Genomic DNA, 25,550 nt, shown 5'->3' on the forward strand with positions numbered 1-25,550 from the left:
ACATGAAAAATTCTAGCTAATGCCCTGCTCATCCCCTTCCACTGTGACAGTAAGCAAGGATCCTCTCCCAACACCCGCTGTCACATTTTTAAAAAAGGCACAGCTGTTCAGGGCTCTGTCCGCACAGTCGTGTCATTCATTCACAGGGATCTGTGAATGAGAAAACTACTGTCCGCCACCACAGGAGACGGGCTGGGAGCTTTCAATGGACTGCAAGGGTGCTGATGAGGACCCTTGTAGGCCATTGACCCTTCCTCCAGCTTTGTAACTGAAAGCCCACAAAGAGGTACGACCACAAAGCTGGAAGGAGAGTGCAGGAGCCTGACACTGCACCCGAGACCTACTGATCATTAGTGTAATGTGTTGCAGGCTCCTGCAGGAAAAAAATAAATGCACATCCACAAATATATGTGGATTTATTAGTTCTTATCAAAAAGGTGGACATAGCTTTTAAAATAGAACTATATGCAAAACCTTTTTTTGCATTTTGGATAGAGCAAGGGAGGGTTATAACCCCTGTCAGAATAGTTTTTGCCATCTGTGTTCCATTGCAAAGATTTCCCTTCACTTCCTGCCCCATAGCCAAACAGGAAGTGAGAGGAAATCCCAGCAAATTAATAGAATTCCTTGGGGACCCCCAGGTCACCAGAACTAGTGTCCCCTTTGGAAAACTTCCCCTCTATTACTTTTTGGGGATAACCCAAAGTTTGGGTTTGTCTTTTAATTTCATTTCCAATGATAATGGTAAACAAGACAAATCAAGAGGGTGAATCTCCCTAATGGGGACACAGATAGCAATAAAAACTAACAAGTGTTCTAATCCCTCCCCACTCTATACAAAACTAAAAAAAATGTTTAGCCTTTAAGTTTCCAACACTGACACAGAACACTTTAAATATTAAATATTATAATATCTATTTGCCTACCTTGACCAATGCTAGAGCAGTTGCAATCGCACTGACGGTAAACATCACAGCTGGGAAAAGCATCACGATGGCAGCCCCTACATTGTAGCTGAAAAATGTCACTGCAGCCAGCCAGCCACTTCAAAGTTAAAAAAAATTAAAATAATAAGTATAAGTAATAATAAGTACATAAAAATTCCTCCCATAAGCTATAGAATATACAGTGGGCATAGAAAAGAATCACTCCATTTAAATAATCACATTTTGTTGCTTTACAGCCTGAAATTAATACAGTCACAGTTTTTGTTTCATCCAGCTGTATTTACTAGTACAACTTATAACATTCAAGTATAGCATCCAAGTGAAAGATATAAAACACCAACAAAGTCTAGATGTGAAACGTAGTAGAGACATATCCCAACAGACTAAAAGGCTGTAATTAAAGCACAATCTGGTCCTGCAAAAAACTGACATAAGGAAGGTGATCCTTTTTCCAACTCAGTGATTCTGTTTTCGAATTTGTTTTTGTTTTTTCTGAGATGTTGGTATTATATCTATCTTTCACTTGGATGTTAGAAGTTGCACTAGTAAATACAGCTGGATAAAACAAAAACAGTGTCTGTCTTCATTTCAGGCTGCAAAGCAAAAAAATATTGATTTTAAAAAGGAGGGTGATTTTTGTTCTATATACCCACTGTATCATGAAAAAACAGGGAGTAGCTTTTAATTAGATTTTTTATAGCCTGCAGGTGCAAGCAATACAAGCAGCACCTAAAAAATGTAGTAGTGAGCTAAGAAATGCCATGGAATGCATTCCTTTGACTTTAAAATAGCATCTGCAATCCATTAAATGAGTTACATTAAAACCTGTCAGATAAAATAAAGAAAGTACTGTATATGAATAAACATAGGTCAGGTAAACAAGATTCTTATATCTGCTGGTAATTAGATCATAATGTCAGTTTTATACTTTGTGACATATGACTTGCATGAAAGAATTGTGGTGCACTTTCAGAAAATGCACCGAAACCATGGGACATAATAGAAGTCCATAGCAAAGCGCAGCTAACCTGCACCAAAACCGTCGGGTACACTGCGCTGCACCCACGCTGTGGCCAAACGTAGCAGGGCAATGTGAAGGCACCCTTATTGAAGTTTAACAACTAGAAAATTTGCCACATGGATTAGTTATATGTTGAGATTCTCACCAAGCACCCCATCCGGAAATACCGATGGCCTGAACAACAGACAGGACAAACTGCACCCCGCATATGAAAAAGAAAGTCATGAAGTTGAATGAGCTGTCAGACCTGAGGAGAATCAAATACATATTAAGAATTTCCTGTTAATGAATGAAGATAAATTACTTGAAAGAACTGACCTACTAAAATAAGACAACATATTTGCATATACTTTATTCTTCTACAGTCTAACAAATCCAAGATATCCATTCCTCACTAAAAATTGACCTTTTGAGACACATGGCCGCTTTTCTAACTTCCCACCCTGCAGCCCACCTTTTGTTTGTGTGACAAGTTCAGGGGCATCCCTAAACACTTACCTGACCTCCTCTCGCCTATTCAGCACTGTCCCATCTGCAGCACTGCTCCTCTCTCTTCCAGGTCTCACAGGAGACACTGAGGTGCACCCTTAGAACTGCGATTGCAGAGGGGGAATCTGGAGCAAAGGAGGTGCGAACAGCTCCAGTGGCGGACTGTCACGGAACGTCCCACACTCCGCTTGAGTGCTTCCGTCGTATACCACTTCCTCCCAGTCTGTATACAGATATCAGATATTCCAACCTCTCTGAGCACAAAACAAGGCGACACTTGCTTGTTGCTAACATGAACTCACTTTATTCAGAACCAGAATACAGTCTTATATACAGGAGAAAATATTACTCTAACAATACAAACGTAACCTAATTAACATAATTAACATGAGCTAATTAACTAATCCTTTATACAGCCTAGGTGACTGAGACATGACCTATTGCCCAGACTGCGTTAATTATCACAGGACACCTTCTCACAATAGCAGCAGCTCCAATAGGAGTCATCCCGTCTCCTACATTGTATAGAGGACAATGTGATCAGCTCATTCAATTAACATAAACACAGGTAGTTGGAGTTGATGACACCAGCATCTCCTCACAGGATGTGTCCCAACAGTATAATTCAGTCTTATCATTCTAATATGGCATATAAAGGGTTCCCAGAGTCTGTGTGTTTTGGGGGGACATGGAGCTGAATCCAAAGTAACACCAACCCCAGGGTCCCCAGGCATACAGCTCACAGAGAGCACCATTCCCCCAAATGCTAGGGCCCATAATCAAAAGGCAACAGGCTTGCATTCAGTCCTCTCCAACAGCCTCTGTCCCGGCTAGGTCTGTCACACGGACCAACAAAGAGGAGATAAGGAGGTGCAAAAATTGTTGCACAGAGCAGGTATGAATAAAAACTTTGTTTTAAGGCAAAAAAGAAAAAAACTTTAGCATTATTTTAATGAACAAGGAAGGAAACAGAACCACTATACAGTCCCTTCAAACAAATTGGATTTTTTGAAGAAAACATCCAACAATGAAAAAAAGTAGACCTATGCTTGCTCAAGAACATTTCCGAACTCTTAATAGTTTTCTCGTTTAAAAAACATTTTTTGATTTGTCAAACCCACTGGCCTTTTCACAGCCCAATTTAAACTCATAGACCACGTTCTTGTAGATTACCAATCATTAGATGGGGTAGCTGCATTATTTTTATTTTAGGCTACGTACCTCTATTTTCACCTGGTGATCTGGCCAGTAACACACCTCATGTATAGCCATGGCCAAAAGTTTTGAGAATGACACAAATGTTAATTTTCACAAAGTCTGCTGCCTCAGTTTTTATGATGGCAATTTGCATATACTCCAGAATGTTATGGAGAGTGATCAAATGAATTGCAAAGTCTTTAAAATATACTTAATCTCATAAAAAAACATTTCCACTGCATTTGTGAAGAAGGCTTCAGGACACCCAAGAAAGTCCAGCAAGCGCCAGGACCATCTCCTTCAGTTGATTCAGCTGCTGGATCGGGGCCCCACCAGTGCAGAGCTTGCTCAGGAATGGCAGCAGGCAGGTGTGAGTACATCTGCACGCACAGTGAGGTCATGATCTCTGATGAATCCCCTTTCCAATAGTTTGGTGCATACAGAAAAAACCTTGTCCGGAGAAGAAAAGGTGAGCACTACCATCAGTCCTGTGTCATGCCAATAGTAAAGCATCCTGAGACCATTCATGTGTGGGGTTGCTTCTCAGCCAAGGGAGTGGGCTCACTCACAAGTGGATTGGGGAACAAAACCTCAACATTTTGGGACCATGGTCAGGAAACTCCCCAGACCTTAATCCCATTGAGAACTTGTGGTCAATCCTCAGGAGACGGGTGAACAAAAAACCCCCCACAAATTCTGACAAACTCCAAGCATTGATTATGCAAGAATAGACTGCCATCAGCCAGGATGAGGCCCAGATGTTGATTGACAGCATGCCGGGGCGAATTGCAGAGGTCTTGAAAAAGAAGGGTCAACACTGCAAATATTGACTCTTTGCATAAACTTAAAGCGGAGTTCCACTCAAAAGTGTGGGTTAGTATGAGGATATTATTACAGTGGGGCAGATTGTGGATATTATTACAGTGGGGGAGATTGTGGATATTATTACAGTGGGGGAGATTGTGGATATTATTACAGTGGGGCAGATTGTGGATATTATTACAGTGGGGCAGATTGTGGATATTATTACAGTGGGGGAAATTGTGGATATTATTACAGTGGGGGAGATTTTTTTTTGTTGATCCGAAAATGATCCGAACCGTGACTCCTGATCCGACGAACGATCCGAACCGTGAGTTTTTTGATCCGTTGCACCCCTAATGTAAACTGAACCAACACCCTATCTTCTAGCGCGGGGGGGGGTGAAGATGCAATCGCCACCCCGAGCGGTTCATCACGCTACAATAAAAAATAGTTTTACTTTCAGGATAAAGGTTTTACATTTAAAAAGAAAAAAAGTGATCTTTGTAAGCACCCCTGTCAGTGTTAAATGGTTTGTCTCTACTTTCTAGCTGCTACATCTGCAGCACAGCTTGTTCTGTAGAAAAACAACAGGCTTACTGGCTGGATCACCAGATGAAAATAAAAGAAAGAAAAAAAAAGAAATAAATAAATATCGAAAAAGAAAACAAATGCAGCCACAACATCTAAGAATTGGAAAGATGCAATAAAATAAATGTTTGGTTTTGGGTTAGTTACGCTTTAACATGACCAATGGTTAGTAGGTCAATTCCTGTTTATGCACTTTCCATTACAAGGGTGCGTTAGGGTTAGTAGCTTACAGAAGGAATAAACATTATTTATTCTTTCGGTTTTGCAAACAGGAAGTGGTAAAAACACTGCATTTCTGGGAAGATCAACAGATATTTGCTGTACTTGCTGAAAATCATCTAAGCTTGACTCATGAAAACTTATGCAATCATTTCATATAAGGACCAAGTACAATATATTACATGTCTTGCTTGGGTTTGAATATCATAAATGTTGCTTATTTTATATGATCCCTTTCCCTGCTCTCCACAATAAGTACTTCACATATTCCCCATACGTCACACTTATAATCAACCTTAAAGTGGTTGTAAACGATCACCTTGTAAAACAACTTATTCAGTTTGAAATAGAAATGAAAGGCAGAACGTTTGTGTATAGATTTAAAAAAAAATTATTAATACCTTTTTTCCTCTTTTTTAACCACTTCCCGCCCGGCCCATAGCAGATGACGGCCGGGCGGTGGTTCAGTTATCCTGACTGGGCGTCATATGAGTCAGTCTGACACACCGCTCCACCGATCTTGGTAAAGAGCCTCCGGCGGATCAGCCGCGTCCAATCACGGCTGATCACGATGTCAATAGGAAGAGCCACTGATCGGCTTTTCCTCACTCGCATCTGACAAGACGCGAGTAGAGGAGAGCCGATCGGCGGCTCTCCTGACAGGGGGGGTCTGCGCTGATTGTTTATCAGCGCAGCCCCCCCTCAGATCACCACACTGGACCACCAGGGATCACCACTAGGACCACCAGGGAGAGGGGCAACATGTGGATGGCCAGGTTTGTACCCCATGGCCATCCACATGTGCCCAATCTGTGCCAATCAGTGCCCACAAATGGGCACTGATGGCACCAGTATACTGCAGTGATGCCCAGCAATGCCACCTTTAGGGGCATCAGTGCCAACAATCAGTGTCATCAGTGCCACCCAGTGTCCATCGGTGCCACCTGTCAGTGCCAACCTATCAGTGCCCATCCGTGCCACCTATCAATGCCACCCATAAGTACCCATCAGTGCTGCCTATGAGTTCCCATCAGTGCCACATACCAGTGCCCATCAGTGCCACATACCAGTGCCCATCAGTGCCACCCATGAGTGCCCATCATCAGTGTCCGTCAGTGCCACCTCATCGGTGCCCGTCAGTGCCGCCATATCAGTGCCCGTCAGTGCCGCCATATCAGTGCCCGTCAGTGCTGCCATATCAGTGCCCGTCATTGAAGAAGAAAACATACTTAGTTACAAAAAATTTTAACAGAAACAAAGAAAAACTTTTTTTTTTTCCAAAATTTTCAGTCTTTTTTTATTTGTTGTGCAAAAAATAAAAAAAACACAGAGGTGATCAAATACCACCAAAAGAAAGCTCTATTTGTGGGAACAAAATGATAAAAAATTTGTTTGGGTACAGTGTTGTATGACCGCGCAATTGTCATTCAAATTGCGACAGCGCTGAAAGCTGAAAATTGGTCTGGGCGGGAAGATGTCTAAGTGCCCTGTATTGAAGTGGTTAAAAGTGATCACATTCCCTCTGTTCTCAGCTGAATAAGAGCTGGGGGGAGGAAGAGAAGCAGCAGTACACTGATCTTCCCAGTGAAAGGCTGTGCAGGAGGGGCGTGTCAGAACAAGTCTGATCATTGGAGGAGAGCAGGCAGAGTTCCCAGCATAGCTAGAGAACTGACCATGCTGTGCTCTCCTGCTTAGTAAGCAGTTTTTAATAGGAAGCCAGAAGGACTGGCAGGAACACCAGGGATTTCACACAAAGTAAGCAATACCAAGAGAACAAAAGTCTCATACAAGTACATGGTACAACAGGCACATATCAGGAATATGAAATGTTGGGGTAACAAACGCTTTATTCTAGCAGCATGTATGGAGAGATAACCCATGCAAAATTGTTTGTGAACTGACTTTTTTTTAATATTACAAACGTTTTATTTGGAAGATCATGTTACAATCAAGATACTATAAAAGTACCAACCGACAATATAAAAGATATATTAAGTACACAGAAATATTATATAAAATAGAACGGTATATGAAAACTGGTTACAATTGGCTTGTTAATAGGTGGTAACAAATATAGGGTAAAGGAGATATAGTCTGGGTGATAGACAAAAGCACAGAGTGGAATCAACAAGGCTCCACTATATCAGGTAGAGCATCAATCAAGTATAGCATTATAAAGGAAACTACCATGTACTACAAAAAAGGGGGTGTCCCAGTTATCCCATTTCTTGTTATAGGGATGAAAAGCATCATACAACGTGTGGTGAATACGTTCTGAGAGTTTGATCATTTCCATTCTGGCTAACACCTGCAACCAGGAGACAGAGGAGGCATGCCAGTTTAATGCTGTTACCCAATGAATGGAAACAAAAAGTGTGTGTGGCAATCCTTCACAAGGGGTGGGAATGTCAGGTATAAAAAAAAAAAAAAAAAAAAAAAAAAGGCACATTTGTATTGTTAGAGTGATATGGGGCATCCTGCTATTAGTGTAGATTTCGTGGCAGCATGTCGCCATAGTGGTTGAAAAATTTGGATAAAGAATCCATGGTCCGGGCAGCCACGAAAACAAGATGGGGAAACTGAGGGATAAATAGAGTGGAGCCTAACTGGTGTCATATGCCATAGTGTGTAATTTGATTGCAATTTCACAAACTGAAATTAATTGTGAACTGACTTTGACAGAAAAAATGTCTAAAACATTGGCAAATAACATAGGTTCAGTATATCAACCTGATCAGTGCAACAATGTCTTTGCTCAACTTTTCTTTTAGTTTGGATAGATTGCAGAGGGATTAGGGCACCTGTTGTCTGCGCCCCCATCTGAGAGTTTCACCGACTCTATTTGTCATGTTTACCATTATCATCGAATGTGAGAGTAAAGGAAAATCCAAATTTTTGGATTGACACCACAACAGTAAAAAAGGGGAAATCTTCCAATGGGGACATTAGTTCTGGTGACCCTGGTGAAACACCAGGATTGCCTCACTTTGGGGGGCAATTTCACTTCCAGGGACAGGAAAAGAAGAAAAATCCCCCCAGTGGGATACAGATGGCAAAAAAACTGACAGGGGTTTTTACCCTCCCTTACTTTATCTGCAATGAAAAAAAAAAGTTTTGCCTTTAGTTCTACTTTATATATCAATTTTTGCTCATAAACAAAAGCAAATTATTCACAGTAATAAAAACACAGTATGCATTATGCTTTTGTGAGATGAGACTAGGATGCCATATCCTACACCCCTCAGTATTCCCCAAAAAGTCAGAGACAGGGCTTACCTGAAAGCTTTGTATGCTGGACGAAACCAACATACATAACCACAAGGACTGAACATGACCAGCCATAGCAAAGATAATCCAAAATTCACCCCAGAACCTCCTGCAATCCACCAAGCAAGGCAAGCGACCAAGTTTACTGTAAGGGACAGGCAATAAACTGTGGAAAACAGGAGAACTGTGTTAATCAGAAAGCATAATATTTGTTATACTTGGGTGTTTTAATTATGTGTATTCTGTTATTAATGGAACATAATGCACTGTAACAATAGTGAACCCTAGATGGATGCTTGCATCTTACACCTAAATAGTAACACATGGCTATCAAAACATGTTGCAAATTACACCCCTGTTTATATTGCTGCAACCAGCAAACCCCATTCCCCCTGCTGAATGGGCAGCTTTGGCTGCGTGTTGAACCTCTGCGGATAGACCACTGCTTCCACACAAAGGGGTTGTTTTACTAAAGGCAAATAGTCTGTGCACTTTGCAAAGAATACCCAATCACGTGCAAGAAAAAAAAGAGAAGAAAAAAAAAAACAAAAACAAAAAAAACATAGCATTTTTGCTTTGACATGATTGGATGATGGAAGTTAGCAGTGCTTCTGCTCATTTACTAAGGTCTGGAGCAACTGCACTTGCAGAGTAAGACTGGGTTCACACTGATGCGGCCACGGGTCACAGCAGGGGGTCTCTGGTGCATCCCCGTTTACCGATTCAGGGCTGAATTTTTGCCTGAATTTGTACCTGAAACCGAGCCAAAGACACACAGGACCCTTTTCCAATGCGGATCTGCGGCCCCCCCGGAGCTGTGTGAACCGGCTCCATTGGATTGGATGCAGTGAAACCCGCATTAGGGTTGCACCGATACTGATACTAGTATCGGTGCCAATACCGAACATTTGCACGAGTATCATGCTTGACCCGATACCTGGCAGGAGGCTGGTACACCCGGTGTCCTCAGTGTAGCAGGGAAGGCGAATCAGGCAGCCTCACAGATGATCAGTGCGGCAGTGGGGGCAGTTACAAGCACCAATCTCCCTGTATAGCTTTTCTGACAGACAATTCTCCTCCTTTCCGTCCTGCAGCTGTCAGGGGGATCTGTGCTTGTAACCCCACCACCGCACCGATCAGCCCCGATTATCCTCTGTGTCCTCCCTGTGTCCTCCTCCGACTCCCCCCTCATCCTGGAGTGGTCAGGATGGAGAGTGGAGGAAGGAGCCGGTAAATCTGTCATTTACTGGCTCCTTCCTTTCCTGAATGCAGAGAGTCAGTGATCACTGACTGTCCATTCATAACTGAGAATTGTAAACTGTGTTTACGATGCTTCAGTTTATGAATGAACAGGAGCATCTGTCTCCTGTCCATTCATCTTCAGTGCAGCTGAGGCTGCTGAGAAAGGGACTGGGGAATCTGTGTCCTCGGTCCTTTTCCCTGTCTCAAAACGGAGATGTCCGTGGTCTTTTTAGACCCATGAAAACTCCACCAAAGCCCCCCTCCCACAGGGTTGATAAAAAAAAAACAAAAAAACAAAAAAAAAAGTAAAAAAAAATTGTAATAAACATTTAAAAGTAAAATGAAAAAAATAAATAAATAAAATATATGAATTGTAAAAAATAATAAAAAAAAAAAAAAAAGAAAAAAAAAAAAAAACCTGACACAGTCCGCGCCTCATCAGTGCTGCATATTGGTGCCACTGTCACATGACATTATAAAAAAAGTAATCGATATCGGGGAGAACTTGAAAAAAAAAAAAAAGTATCGGTACTTGTACTCAGTCATAAAAAAGTGGTATCGATGCAACCCTAACCCGCATCCAATTTGCATCAGTGTGAACTCAGCCTTAAACTGCACTTTGCAAAGCGCACAGTCCGTTTGCCTTTAGTAAATCAACCTTTAAGAGTAAGGGTCCCAATCTGCCATACAGTTAGAATTCCAATATTTGCTTGCAATCAACTGTCTTAGCAAGAAGGCAGGTGGGAAATACTGAACAAAAAAAGTATTGTCCAATACGAGAACTTCTACAGGTCACTGAGACACTCACACTATGCTTTTAAATGGCTGAGGCATCTGACCCAGAGAGGCAATAGGGCTTAGGATGAAGTCAACTACTCCAAAACAGCAGGATGGGCTCCAAGACAGATACACACACACACAAATCTTTAAATGAATTAACAAAATTTATAATACTAGAGGATATATAGGTACATGCAAACTCTCAACCAGAGAGGTTGTTTTTTTTAACACATCTATATGAAATTGGTTGACTACATATAAAAAGTCTTAACGTTCAGGGCCTAACTGTACCGCAGGGTTTTATCTGCTTGACATGGATTTTGATATGTTAGTCATTCTTCTTACATTATGGGCGAACCAAGCCAAAACGATCCCAAATTGTAGCAAGATTTGCCACCTGTAGTCTTTGGCCAATATTGCATGTTGACTACAATGTGCAACTGTATGAGGCAATAATATTTGATAGCCCTTTTGAAGTACTTACATATCCACAAATGGTAGATCCTCCGTACCAATGTTCTGTGCTGTGAAGGAATTTCATCCTCAAAATTCTGGTAGAAACAGGGACGCAGGCGGATGAATTTAGGCAATGGAGGGAAATTATTTTCACGTTCTAGGGTAAGAAAAGTACACGTCAAAATAACAAGTCAAACCATGCATCTTTCTTTCTAATGTATCAGATGCCTATATCATTCGTTGAGGACGGTTCATCAACTAATATGTAACTAGTATATGTCCCATAAAAAAAAAAAAAAAAAACAGCAGACTAATGTGACTAAAATCTACTAGTAAATAGTCACATTCAACTGGACTTGTTCTATAACGCTGAAGAAAAGAACAGAGCAGCCAGTATGGGAAGGGATGGGGTGTTGGGGGGAGTGACTCCTCTGATTCATTTAGCAATAAAATAGACTGAGCTTCATGCTGTGACATCATTGTGTTCCTGAAAGTGTCCCAGGAAGTGCGTTCCAGCCATCTGAGATCGTTTTATAGACAGCACTGACATATTGTATTGTAAGTGTATTTTAGCTATTTCAATAAAATAGCTTGTTGGGTTTCACATTATTTGGAGTGCTTGGTTCCTTTTCTATTTTGACATACATGTAGATATGGTGAGATGACCAGAGATGGTAATATGAAGTGGTGTTTCTTCCTGGATGCTAATTCAGTTGATGGAAGCCAGAAGCCTTGCATATTAGTAATCGTAGCAGGGTTGCCAGCTGTCAGTAAATTCAGTTTGTGAAATCTGTGATTTTTACATCTGTCCATGAATGCAGACTTCATGCTTGTAAAGGACATTCACAGACAGATGTAAAAACATTTTTACAAACTCTCCATGAATTTACTGACAGTTGGCAACCCTGGATCGCTGCTACATTGTGCATTATATGACTTCTCCATAATTAGAGTCATATATTTCTGTTAAGCCTTTTGCTGTGTCTGCACAGTGGTGGAGGGATATTTGGCGTGGGATACACAACATTGATCTTTGTGTTTGACAGAAGTGTATTTTTATGAACTAATGCATCAAATGTGGACTTTTATTTTGTTCTGTTTATTTTGTCATGTGTGATGTATTTTTTAGGCCCCTTTCACACCAGTGGATCGATAGGACCACTCATTGTCCTCTATGGTGTGGAAGATGTCAGTGGACATGTGTCCACTGACACCCGCAAGCATCCGATCCTGTCCACTAAAAACAGACAAATGGGGATGCATTCCCCACCTGTCCGGTGGATCGGAATGAATAACAGTCGCATGGAAACGGGATCAGCAGGCTGTGTCCGTGTTCACTCTGCATAAGCTGAGCGGACACAGACCTATGATCAGCGGACAGATTCCCCACTAAGCAGGCGGATCCACTGACGGGTCCACACCATGTGAAAGGGAACTTAGTAGCGCAGCACTCTGTATTATCGAAGGTTCTAAATCCATTTAAAACATATGAATAATAAAATATAATACATTAAGATTTTATAAGGAATCAATGACTGTTGAAATATTTGCTTGGATACATAAACAAGTATTTATAATATTCTGATAATCTCCTCATTTAACGGGAGTATTTTTAGTAGTTATTGATTCTTTTTTTTTAATAAGGTGAATATTTACTCTAGTTTGCATATTATCATTTACATCCAGAGAATAGATAAAATCATTGATATTAACCACTCTAGCTCCAGGCCCTTTCTGTCGCTTCTTATTTACATATAACAATCAGTATTTTTTGGTATTTGGTAGAAAATTACTTAGAACCCCCAAACATTATATATTTTTAAAACAGAGGCCCTAAGGAATAAATTGGTGGGTTTTGCAATTTTTTAATGTCACACGGTATTTGCGCAGCGGTTTTTAAAATGCAATGGGGGGGGGATACACTTTTTTGAATTCTAATGCAAAAAATATAACCCGTTTTTTCTGTAAAATATAAAAGATGATAAGCCGAGTAAATAGATACCAAAAATGCCATGCTTTAAAATTGCACATTGCAACGGCGCCTAACAACGCAAATTTTACTATCCATAGGTGACGCTTTAAAAGCCTTTACAGGTTACCACTTTAGATTTACAGAGGTCTAGTCCTAAAATTAGTGTCCATGTCTGACGTTCGCGGCAATACCTCACATGTGAGACAATCACTGTTTGTATGCATGCGGGACCGATGCCTGCGTTCACCTTTGTGTGGGAGCATGGGTGGACGGGGCACTTTCAATTTTTTTTTTTTTTTTTTTTATTATTTTTACACTGTTGCTTTAGTTTTAATTTTTTTTTGGATCACTTTTATTGCCGTCACAAGGAATGTAAACATCTTTGTGACAGCACTGGGCATGTGACAGGTGCTCTTTATGGAGAGATCTGGGGTTTATAAGACTCCAAATCCCTCCTCTGCCTTTAAAAGCATTTAAAACACCAAGATCTGTGTTTTCGAATGCTTTTGATTTTTAAAAAATGGCAACGTTGACATCCGGGTAAACCGGAAGTGATGTCAGGCTTCCTGGTTTCCATAGCCAACAGCCAATCAAAGTCGATCCCAACTTTGTTCAGCTCTCTAATCAGCTGGCGGAAACGCCTGCTGGTCGCTCAGGTCTCTTGATGGGACATTAGAGCCCAAGAAAGCCATGGAAGGAAGCAGCAGGGGAGGACCCTTAAAGCAATCCAGCGGCTAGTTAGCCTGTAGGATTGCCCTTACAAGAGAGCCGACCGCTGGCTCAAAAAAAAAAAAAAAAAAAAAAAAAAAAAAAAACAGTACTTGAGTGCAGCCTGCAACTGGCATCCCCCAGGTGTAACCACTTCAAGTCCAGCGACATACGGGTACGTCGCTGGTCAGCAAGTTGTTAATAGGGCAGATAAAAAAAGCTTACACGCGAAAAATAAAATAAACATGTACTCAGCCACTGCAGAACTTTCTTTCTAAAATGCTATTTGCCTTGTAGTCAAATTAATCCATCAGTTGTACTACTTTCCAGGATGTTGACACAGGTAAAGGTGTGCAAATGCACATGCTTGTTCTGGGTCAGTAACTTATAGGCTTCATGCATACAGGACCTCACAATTGCTGCTTTTAGAGTCATTTGAATACATTGGGTGCATACGTGAGAAAACGGTTGTGCTAAACATAATAGGTATCACCAGGCTAAAGTGAGAGCAATAATTCTAGAGCCATCATTCATGGTGAACTCTAAACTGATGACCCATAAAGGCTTTTAAAGCATTGTCTATGGACAATTTAGTGTACTGTAGTCTTTTGATCTTTCACAAGCCCTTGACACATTCGGCATCTATTTATTCTGCGTAACCTCATCTTTAATATTTTACCCAAAAATGTGTATTATATTGTGTTTATGAGCACTAAAATAAACATGGGCATATTTTTCATTGAAAATATATATTTTTGATAAATAGTAGCACAAATATGTGCCATGCAAATATTGCAGCTACCACCAATATATTCTACAGAAAAATTATTTAAAATGCATTTTCATATATGTGCGCAAAATGAAAAAAAAAAAAAAAAAAAAAAAGAAGGAGGTTCTGGCAGTGAAAGCATTAAAAATTAAATAAAATAATAAAAATAAATAGGAACATTACAAACACAAATACCTCCCATTCTTCTAGACGTGACCTGACCTGGTTAACTGGAACATCTAGAAAACACACAACATTGTACATTCATTTCTGTTCTCTTTTAAACAATCTTAAAAAAGCTGTACAATTAACACAGTGAGAATATAGTTTGTCTAAATTATTTACATACAAAAAATAAAAATATACAAATCGAGAACCATTTCTTCTCTAACCAGATATGCCTAACAGCATAGTAGGGATAACAGGCCTTTGATGCATACATACATAAGAACACTGGGGGAGATTTACTGAAATGTGAGCATTCAGAATCTGGTGCAGCGGTGCATGGTAGCCAATCAGTTTCTAACTTCAGCTTGTTTAATTCCCCCCCCATGATCACTCTTTAGTGAGCACTTCCTAGGATGATTGCAGAGTTTAGAAAAACACTTTTGGTTGATTCCATTTTTTATTTAATTGATACTTAAAGTCTCCACAATTACATTGAGAAACATTACTCTGAAATTGTTCTACAATTTTTAGATGAAGCTTTTCAGATTGGTGAACCTTGCCCATCTTTACTTCTGAGACACTGTGACTCTCTAAGAAGCTCTTTTTATACCCAAGCACATAACTGACCTGTTGCCAATTAATCTAATTAGTTGCAAAATATTCTTCAAGCTCATCATTGTTAGTACCACTTAAACCCCGTACACACGGGCTGAATAGTGATGTTACAGTAGTGACGTTACAGAAAGTGTCCGACTTTTGGCCCGTGTGTACAGCTGCCTGTCCCACAGAAGTCAATCTCACGATTGGCTTCTGTTGAACAAGCATGCTTGAAAACCAACAGCCAATAGGGATCCGATCAGCACTTGCAGCCAATGGCTGTGAACGCTGACCGATGTGTTTTGGCCAGGTAACGGGTCCCCAACAGAAAACAATAGCACAGCGGGGCATATCACTGTACTAACATTGCATAGTTAGTATAGCACCTCAGGTTTTTGTTTGTTCAGCCCGCTGGGTTGAACGAAAAAAAAATATATATACATATACAGTGGGGACGGAAAGTATTTAGACCCCCTTAAATTTTTCATTTTTTGTTATATTGCAGCCATTTGCTAAAATCATTTAAGTTCATTTTTTCCTCATTAAATGTATACACAGCACCCCATATTGACAGAAAAACACAGAATTGTTGACATTTTTGCAGATTTATTAAAAAAGAAAAACTGAAATATCACATGGTCCTAAGTATTCAGACCCTTTGCTCAGTATTTAGTAGACGCACCCTTTTGATCTAATACAGCCATGAGTCTCTTTGGGAAAGATGCAACACGTTTTTTCACACCTGGATTTGGGGATCCTCTGCCATTCCTCCTTGCAGATCCTCTCCAGTTCTGTCAGGTTGGATGATAAACATTGGTGGACAGCCATTTTTAGGTCTCTCCAAAGATGCTCAATTGGGTTTAAGTCAGGGCTCTGGCTGGGCCATTCAAGAACAGTCACAGAGTTGTTGTGAAGCCATTCCTTCGTTATTTTAGCTGTGTGTTTAGGGTCATTGTCTTGTTGGAAGGTAAACCTTCGGCCCAGTCTGAGGTCCTGAGCACTCCTGGAGAAGGTTTTCGTCCAGGATATCCCTGTACTTGGCCACATTCATCTTTCCCTTGATTACAACCAGTCGTCCTGTCCCTGCAGCTGAAAAACACCCCCACAGCATGATGCTGCCACCACCATGCTTCACTGTTGCGACTGTACTGGACAGGTGATGAGCAGTGCCTGGTTTTCTCCACACATACCGCTTAGAATTAAAGGGGTTGTAAAGGTAATTTTTTTATTGTTTAAAAATAACAAACATGTTATACTTACCTTCACTGTGCAGCTCGTTCTGCACAGAGTGGCCCCGAACCTGCTTTTCTGGGGTCCCTCGGCGGCTATTTCAGCTCCTCCCCGCAAGAACTATCCACCTTAATGCGAGCTCCCTCGCATGGTGGTTAGTTCTTGCGGGCGCGCTCCCGTGATACAGCCGGCGGCTATAGCCGCTCACTGTATCACTCGGCCCTGCCCCCCGGCGCGCCGCATCATCGGATGTGATTGACAGCAGCGCGAGCCAATGGCTGCGCTGCTTTCAATCCATCCACTGCAGCCAATCAGCGACCAGGCTGAGCTGCAATAGAGATGACGGGAACGAGCAGCAGAGATTTGAGGTGTCAGGTAAGTAAAATGGGGGGGCTGGGGGCGGCGGTACTGTCAAAAGTTTTTTCACCTTAATGCATATAATGCATTAAGGTGAAAAAATTTTTACCTTTACAACCCCTTTAAGGCCAAAAAGTTCTATCTTGGTCTCATCAGACCAGAGAATCTTATTTCTCACCATCTTGGCGTCCTTCAGGTGTTTTTTAGCAAATTCCATGCAGGCTTTCATGTGTCTTGCAATGAGGAGAGGCTTCCGTCGGGCCACTCTGCCATTAAGCCCCAACTGGTGGAGGGCTGCAGTGATGGTTGACTTTCTACAACTTTCTCCCATCTCCATCTCTGGAGCTCAACCACAGTGATCTTTGGGTTCTTCTTTACCTCTCTCACCAAGGCTCTTCTCCCCCGATAGCTCAGTTTGGCCAGACAGCCAGCTCTAGGAAGGGTTCTGGTCGTCCCAAACGTCTTCCATTTAAGGATTATGGAGGCCACTCTGCTCTTAGGAACCTTAAGTGCAGCAGAAATTTTTTTGTAACCTTTGCCAGATCTGTGCCTTGCCACAATTCTGTCTCTGAGCTCTTCAGGCAGTTCCTTTGACCTCATGATTCTCATTTGCTCTGACATGCACTGTGAGCTGTAAGGTCTTATATAGACAGGTGTGTGGCTTTCCTAATCAAGTCCAATCAGTATAATCAAACACAGCTGGACTCAAATGAAGGTGTAGAACCATCTCAAGGATGATCAGAAGAAATGGACAGCACCTGAGTTAAATATATGAGTGTCACAGCAAAGGGTCTGAATACTTAGGACCATGTGATATTTTAGTTTTTCTTTTTTAATAAATCTGCAAAAATGTCAACAATTCTGTGTTTTTCTGTCAATATGGGGTGCTGTGTGTACATTAATGAGGAAAAAATGAACTTAAATGATTTTAGCAAATGGCTGCAATATAACAAAGAGTGAAACATTTAAGGGGGTCTGAAAGCTTTCCGTTCCCACTGTATCTAATTTTGTGCTTCACCATTTAGGACACTGCACTAGTGAACAGTCTGCAGTTGTTTCTACTATGGGAAATCTCCATGCACACGTTGTGCTGTAACTCAATAACTGCTGAACAGACATCTTTGCGTTTCAACAGTGGAAGCACCCCTAAAAACTGAATAGGGTATCCAAAGAAAAGGATTGGCAGCCTGTTAATACCATAACTATTTTCATTTGTGGGATTGCCAGGATCGTAAGGACTGAGAATTCAATGAAACTCCACTTCTTAAAAACAAAGCCAATATATGCTGCCTTTCCACAGTTTCACATGTTGCCAGAACACATTAACTGGAGTTAAAGGAGAAGTTAGTAACTGGTCTTTGCTCTGCCCCTTCAGAGCTCACTGGGGTGCCAGGCTGGGGAGGGAGTGCAAGCAGCTTGCTCCAGCTCTCAGCCTTAAGCTAAGAGGCTGAGCCAACTGCTTATCAGGCATCTGTGCGGATCTTGATAATATGCTTAGGATCCTTCCAGAGCCTGGAGCGGCTCTGTAACGTCAGTTGACAGAGGGCTTTGGCCCGCTGTCAGCTAATTCCGGGTCACACAGGAATGCAAAAGTAAGTGCACTCCTGTGACCCAGATAAAAAGCATGGTCAAAAAAACCTCTGGCCATGCTTTTTTTTTCACATCTGAAAGAAAATTTTAACTTTTCTATTTGTACCATAGGTTATAAAAATGGAAAAGATTTTTATATCTTTCTCCGTGAGTACCTTAGCAATAAGCGAAAAGTACTTTGTTCAAATGTGCCAATACTGCTTCGGATCATGAAGCAGAGATTGCTCTTGGTTAATGATCCCCTAGGCTCTGCAGAGCTGCTTTACCAATGTCTGTATATAGAGCAGCAGGACAACAGCTTATTTATCCATCTGACCATCCATCCATCCTGCTGAACCAGAGGAATTTGAATCCATGTATGGCCAGCCTAACAGGGAGGTGATGCCTTCATCAATCATAAATGTTATACCCCCCCCCCCCTCCAGTGAATAGCTACACATCAGGACTGAGGGGGGGGGGGCTTTGTCTATCAATACTGTGTACATAGCCACAACTATGACTCTATAGTCACACTATCTGCCTAGAAAGGAAAAAGGAGGAAATGAATGGCTTATATGGTAACTGAAAACAAAGCATGCGCAATAATGGTAGCAAAGGGCTATCAATAAGATCTCATGCTGCAGTGGGGACACAGGCAAGGATGGAGTGCCAGTGAATGGCAGGATCAACCAGGTTTTTTTTATTCTTTACAAGAAACAAATGCTATAATACCCAAGTCATTATGGACACAATGAAAATTTGCATATAAAAGACACTTTTCAACATTTTGGGTTAAATGACACTTTAAGAGACACAGGATTCAGAGACAATTGTGATGTCCAAAAGCGTTCCAACTGGGGAAGGAGCAACAGTAACAAAACACTAACAGGCTCACCAAACAAAAACTGGGGGCTGCATACAGCTTAGAGGGCTGTCTGAAGGATCTTATGCCACAAGATGGCATTGGTTGATACATGAACATCCACCTGTTAAATTTCAGGAAACGTCTGTAGAAAGACCAGGAAGCAGCCTAGCAAATCTGGGAAACAGTGGCCTAAAATGGCACTAAGAAGCACAAACAGATCTAGCAAAGTCAATTTTAACAGTAAAGGGTGGAATCTGATCATTAATACCATAAGCTTCATACATTAGGTATGACAAAAAGAGTCAGTCTTGCTAAAGGAAGCAGTGCTTGCAAGTCTAAGTGCCAGCAGGTGTTCACCAGAGCCTCTAGTGGTGAGGATGGACTGGGCTGCAACTGGCTCCAGGTCGCGACCCCCAGGGTCCCCTAGCTCACGCCCACAGTAGGCAACAGGAGGATAGGGATAGTAAGGGAATAAGCCAAGGTCAGGGCGACTAGCAGACTAGGACAACAGCGTACACGCCAAAGGTTCAGGGTCACAGGCAAACAGGGATAGTCGGGGACACGCCAAAAGGTCAGGGTCATGAGCAGACAGGAATAGTCGAGAACACGCCAAGGTTGGTAACAGAGACAAACGAAGAGCACACGGCACGCAGGAAACAAGAAGCCAAAACACACAATGTTGATCAGCGGGGCTGGACTGCAGTGCACAGGTTAATATAGAGTTCTCTGATAGGAGCTGGAGTGGAGCCATGCTTAGAGGAGAGATTATAAAAGTAGTCAGGTGAGAGTGGCTGGTCTCTAAAGATGAAAACATGGTGAGAGGTAAGCTGACAGACAAACTCTATTGCAGAACCATGACAATATGTAGATAATTTTGTTGAACGGATTCTAGGGACAGAATATTGCATCCGCATCCCTGTTGTGTAGATAAAACCAAGAGAGAATTAGAGAGAGAGGAAATCTGTCCCTCAAAGAGTGATGGCATTTTCACGGATGCATATTTCTGTCACTAAGGTAAACACAACCACAGAGGGATAAATCAAAAGATATAATTTATTATAAAATGTACATGATTTAAAATAACAACATTCGGTCATATATGTTTGTGACCAAAATTGATACTCAGTTCCAAGAGCTTGAAGAGATGCTTGTGTGTATGGATATAATAAATGATATCTTTTGATTTATTCCTCTGTGGTTGTGTTTACCTTAGTGACAGAAATATGCATCCGTGAAAATCCCATCACTCTTTGAGGGACAGATTTTACTCTCTCTCTCGTATTATCAGGTTAGTAAACCAGTCCTTGGGATGGAAGAGTCCACAGAGTGTCTGCCAGAAGTGTGATCAGGTTAAAAAAAAAAAAAAAAAAAAGAAAAACAGTGACAGCTGAAAAAAGACCATCACTGGGCACCTTAACTACCTCAATACCATCATGTTTCTTTGTTTCCAAAAAATTGAGTAAAAAAATGTAATCACCTTGGGGTGTTAACTTGGGGTCACGATTGTGGAATTTCGCAAAATGTAAAGAGATAGGACGTTCATCATCCTTCTTTTTAATGCCCGCTATATGCTCGCCAATCCTTATGCGTAACGCACGTTTTGTTTTGCTAATGTAGTTTTTATTACATGGACACGTCAACATATAAATCAAACGCTTTGTTGACCAATTTATAAATTGTTTGATTTTAAAGTCTATTCCACCGCGTGGATTGGCGAACTGATTAGTCTGGTGAACATATTTACAGATTTTGCAGTGTCCACAAGCGTGCATACCAGAAGGAGGCTTAGAGCTGGTGAGCCAGTTATCACTTATTGTCCGTGTGTATTCAGAGTGGACCAATAGGTCACCAAGGTTACGTGACCTTCTCGCTGTCATAAGTGGTCTGGGGCTCACAAGGTTGGCAATCAGTGGAGCAGATTTAAGGATATGCCAGTGTTTATCAAGAACCCGTTGTACTGCATTCAACTGAGAGCCATACCTTGTAATAATTCTAGGGAAATCCTGTGTCTTGTTTCCCTGACAGGGAGGTTTAGATGTGGTAAGGAGTTCATTGCGCCCTCTAAGAGAGGCTTTGGCTTGTGCCTTCCTGAGGGAACGATGAGAATAGCCTCTCTGTCTGAACCTCTTGTACATATCACGTGCCTCCCTGTGATAATCTTTCTCATCAGAACAGTTTCACCTGATCCGTAGGAACTGTCCTGTGGGAATCCCGTTAATCAGTGACTTAGGGTGATGACTTTGGGCCAGGAGTAGCGTATTTGCTGCGGTCTATTTCCTAAAAGTGCTAGTGCAGAATCTATTTTAGGATCTACCAATCTGAAGGTCGAGGAAGGGGAGCGTCTCAGTATGGTGGGAAAAGGTCAGACGAATATTCCTGTCATTAGTGTTTAGTTCAGATATGAATTCAATAAGTTGTTCCGCTGATCCCTTCCACACCGTAAAGACGTCATCGATGTACCCTAGTCACAGTAAAGAGTGGCCAAGGTATAGCGAGGACTTATAGACAACCTCCTCCTCCCACAAACCCAGGTGGAGGCACGCATAGGAGGGCGCTCAAGGAGCTCCCATACTTGTACCTCACACCTGTTGGTAGTAATGACCCAAGAATTGAAAGAAATTGTTTTTAAGCATAAACTCCAGCAGTTCACAGATAAATTCATTTTGTGCACCCTGTGCTGGGTGATGATAGTCCAAGGACAGTGTGGCCCTAAGACCCCAATGATGGGGTATTGAGGTGTATAAACTCTCCACATCAATCCCCACCAACAGAGTATCCTCTGGGAGTACAAACTGCGACAGTCTGGCAAGGACATCTCGACTATCACGGACAAAGGAGGGAAGGTTACTGACTAGATGCTTAATAGTACTCAGGGCCAACTTCATCTCTACGCCTACTTGTAGAAAGGCAAGAATTCTACCTCTACATAAGCTTTCCAGACTCTATAATATATAGCTCTAGAAGCTGGCTTCCTAGCATTAATTAAAGTAGAAATAACTGCCCTGGAAAGCCCACGTCTTTTCAGAATGTGGGTCTCAATAGCCAGGCCGTTAAATTTAGCATTCGTAAAGTAGGATGGAATATTGGCCCCTGTGAGAGCAGGTCTGGCCTTAGTGGAAGGGACCACAGATCCTCCACTGCCATCTTTACGACCTCTGCATACCAAGACCTTCTGGGCCATGCAGGTGCTGCCAGAATTACCGGTTTTCTTTACAGCTTGATCCTGCAAAGAAGTCAAGGCAGCAACTGAATAGGGGGAAATGCATAGATCAGTAAAAGCTGATCCCACAGTATCAACACATCTGTTCTGCATGCAAATGGATCCTTTGTTGTGGACACAAAGTTGATTAACTTTATGTTGCACTGGATGCTAGAAGATCTACATCTGGAGTCCCCCATCCTTGACAAACAGCCCGAAACATGTTGGGGTGAATAGATCATTCCCCTGGGAATAATCTGCTGGCGGCACATGTAGTGCGCGTGCCAATTCTCTATTCCCGGAATGAAGACTGCCGATGGGCACGGAATATTTCTTTCTGCCCAAGTTAGAATATAGTTCACTTCTCTCTGCACTGAGAGATTCTTGGTGCCCCCTTTTGGTGATTTATATAGGCCACAGCTGTGGCACTGACGGATTGGATCCTGTCGAGACAATCCCTTAACCTGGAAGTCCAGGCTTTTAGAGCCAGATGCACTGCCCGAATCTCTAGGATGTTGATGGGCAAGGCTCTTTCAGTTCTTGAACACTGTCCTTGGACAGTTGTCTTCTCTGTCATTACCACTTTCCAGAAAAGTGGTTTGAAGTATTTACCCTTTAGGACATTTAGTAACCACCAATTGAGGCTTTGGGACACCCTTGGGGACAGCCGCATTGGCAAGTCCAAAGCTTGGATCGTTTTGTTCCAAGAAAATAGAATACTGTTTTGCAACAGTCTCGAATGGAACTGGGCAAAGGGAACTGCTGCGAATGAAGCCACCATCCTTTATAACAACCTCATGCAAGAGTGAATGGAGGGACCTCCTTTTGACCTGACCATCCGCACCAACTCTTTTATAGAGTGGTGTTTTTTTTTTTTTGTTTGTTTTTCTGGGCAAGAAGACCCTTTTTCTGGGCTGTATCTATGATCAGACCCAAATACTGAAGCCCTTTTTTAGCGATTTTAATGGAGACTTTACTAGGTTGAGAATGCAACCCAGTCCTTTCCAGGTAACTGGTTGTAATGCGTACACCTTACTCCGAACAGCGATTGGTCTATTAGCAATAGATCGTCTAGGTATACCAAGACTGTTTAAGCCCTGTGCCCTTGACCTGGCTACAGGTGGGGCTAGCACCTTTGTGAACACTCGAGGTGCTGTAGCTAGCCCGAAGAGCAAGGCTATAAACTGAAATGCTGCTGTTCTACTTCGAACCGCAGAAACCTTTGGTGAGCGGGAAATATATGGACATGCATCCCTGATGCCGATAGGCGCCAGAAGTTTTCCTCCCTGCAGGATAGAAACGACTGACTTGATCGACTCCATAGAAAGGAGCGGATCTTCAGGAACTGATTTAGATTCTTTTAGATCTAGAATGGATCTGTTGAATTTCTGCGTGGCTCTGTACATGTACAGGAAACGCATGAAAAAGGCAGTGAAGGTTCCAAGGAACCTAAGAAAAAACAGATCAGCTGACTCTACTGGAGGTAGCTTGAAAGAGGCACAAATCATCTCTGTAAGAGGTTTGTACCAGCAATTTCTCAGATTGCGAGGCTGAAAAAAAGTTCAACTCTAGTTGTCTCCTCTGCAGAGGAGTACTCGGCTTGCCTTTCTTCCCGATTACCTGAGGGTAATCCTCCATCCTCTACCCACTGTTCCCTTGATAAGGGATCTCAGGTGGGGGAGGGGGGTCTAACACGCTTCTCATCCTTGGCTAGCGGATGCGATTAAAGTCGCTAATTTTCCTTCTAGGCCCTGCAGGGCGGAGGAAAAACACATTTTCAATCATGTATACAGGGGCTGAATATTTTCTCCTCTTAGGTTCAGTTTCCACTATTGCAACCCCAAAGTTGCGTGATTTTAGCCCTCATGCACACAGGCTGTTAAAAAAAACGTTATGAAAACGCCAGTATCTTTGCAGTGACTTTTTTTAAACTTTTTTCAGCGTTTTTGCAATAGCGTTTTTAGCGTTTTTGAGCGTTTTTCCGCATTTTTTTTTTTTTTCAAATTTTTTTTTTTTTTTCAATGGATCAAAAACGCTAAAAAACGTTGGTGAATGACGTTTTTGAGCGTTTTTCAGTGTTAGAGCGTTTTTACAGCTGAAAAACGTCTTTCAGAACCCACTGATCCTGGGTTTTTTTTACAGCTTAAAAACGCCTATGCCACTTGCAGCTCAAAAACGCCTAGGTGGGCATGAAGCCATAGACTAACATAGACAGGCCTTTTTAAGCTGCAAAAAAAGCTCAAAAAAGCAGCTGTAAAAACGTCCGTGTGCATGAGGACTTACTGTGATCCTTTGCCGCCGAGAATACTTCGGGGCGCGATTTTGATGCGACAGGAAACAATGCCTGTGTATTCTAGAGGTTTATGGACCTCAAGTCGCATCAAAATGGTACCAAAGTAGTGCAGGGACTACCTTGAAGTCGCACAGATCTGAACAGTATTTCTTGGAAATCATGCCCTAGAGTCTGACGGTGGAGGCCATCACCGCTGCCTAGAGGCAGCTGCCCCTGCGCAGGGGAAGGAATCTGTTTAAGTGACTTGTCCAAGGTCACAAGGAGCCAACGGGAGGACGAGGGCCCACGTCTTTCAGGAAGTCTCCCATGGCTACGTTGGCTGTCAGAGTAGTTAACCTGTGAGGAGTGGCTCCTTCACTAGTGAACGCCGACATGTGGATCTGAACCCATGTCTGTCAGGAAGTCTCCCATGGCTGCACTGGCCGTCAAAGTACTTAACCACTTCAGCCCCGGACCATTTGGCCGCCTAAAGACCAGAGGACTTTTTACAATTTGGCACTGCGCTGCTTTAACTGATGATTGTGCGGTCATGCAATGCTGTACCCAAACGAAATTTGCGTCCTTTTCTTCCCACAAATAGAGCTTTCTTTTGATGGTATTTGATCACCTCTGTCGTTTTTATTATTTGCGCTATAAACGGAAAAAGACCGAAAATTTTGAAAAAAAAATGATATTTTCTAATTTTTGTTATAAAAAAAATCCAATAAACTCAATTTTAGTCATATATTTAGGCCAAAATGTATTTGGCCGAATGTCTTTAGTAAAAAAAATGTCAATAAGCGTATATTTATTGGTTTGCGCAAAAGTTATAGC

At 41.9% G+C, this 25,550-nt stretch overlaps 1 protein-coding gene across 2 annotated transcripts in view; it reads right to left on the minus strand.

Moving 5' to 3' along the window:
- SCAMP4 (secretory carrier membrane protein 4) overlaps positions 1-25,550 on the minus strand; it is a 40,761-nt gene that overhangs the window by 5,448 nt on the left and 9,763 nt on the right. For both annotated transcript variants that reach the window (XM_073599721.1, XM_073599711.1), the window contains exons 2-6: positions 14,655-14,698; positions 11,039-11,167; positions 8,542-8,698; positions 2,114-2,215; positions 927-1,044 (exon numbers count right to left, since the gene is read on the minus strand). In XM_073599721.1, the coding sequence (XP_073455822.1) occupies positions 927-1,044; positions 2,114-2,215; positions 8,542-8,698; positions 11,039-11,167; positions 14,655-14,661 (513 nt within the window). In that variant the 5' untranslated portion in view covers positions 14,662-14,698. The remainder of the gene's footprint in view (positions 1-926; positions 1,045-2,113; positions 2,216-8,541; positions 8,699-11,038; positions 11,168-14,654; positions 14,699-25,550) is intronic.

This window comes from Aquarana catesbeiana, linkage group LG01 (genome assembly GCF_042186555.1).
Source record: "Aquarana catesbeiana isolate 2022-GZ linkage group LG01, ASM4218655v1, whole genome shotgun sequence".
Classification (NCBI taxonomy): Eukaryota; Metazoa; Chordata; class Amphibia; order Anura; family Ranidae; genus Aquarana; species Aquarana catesbeiana.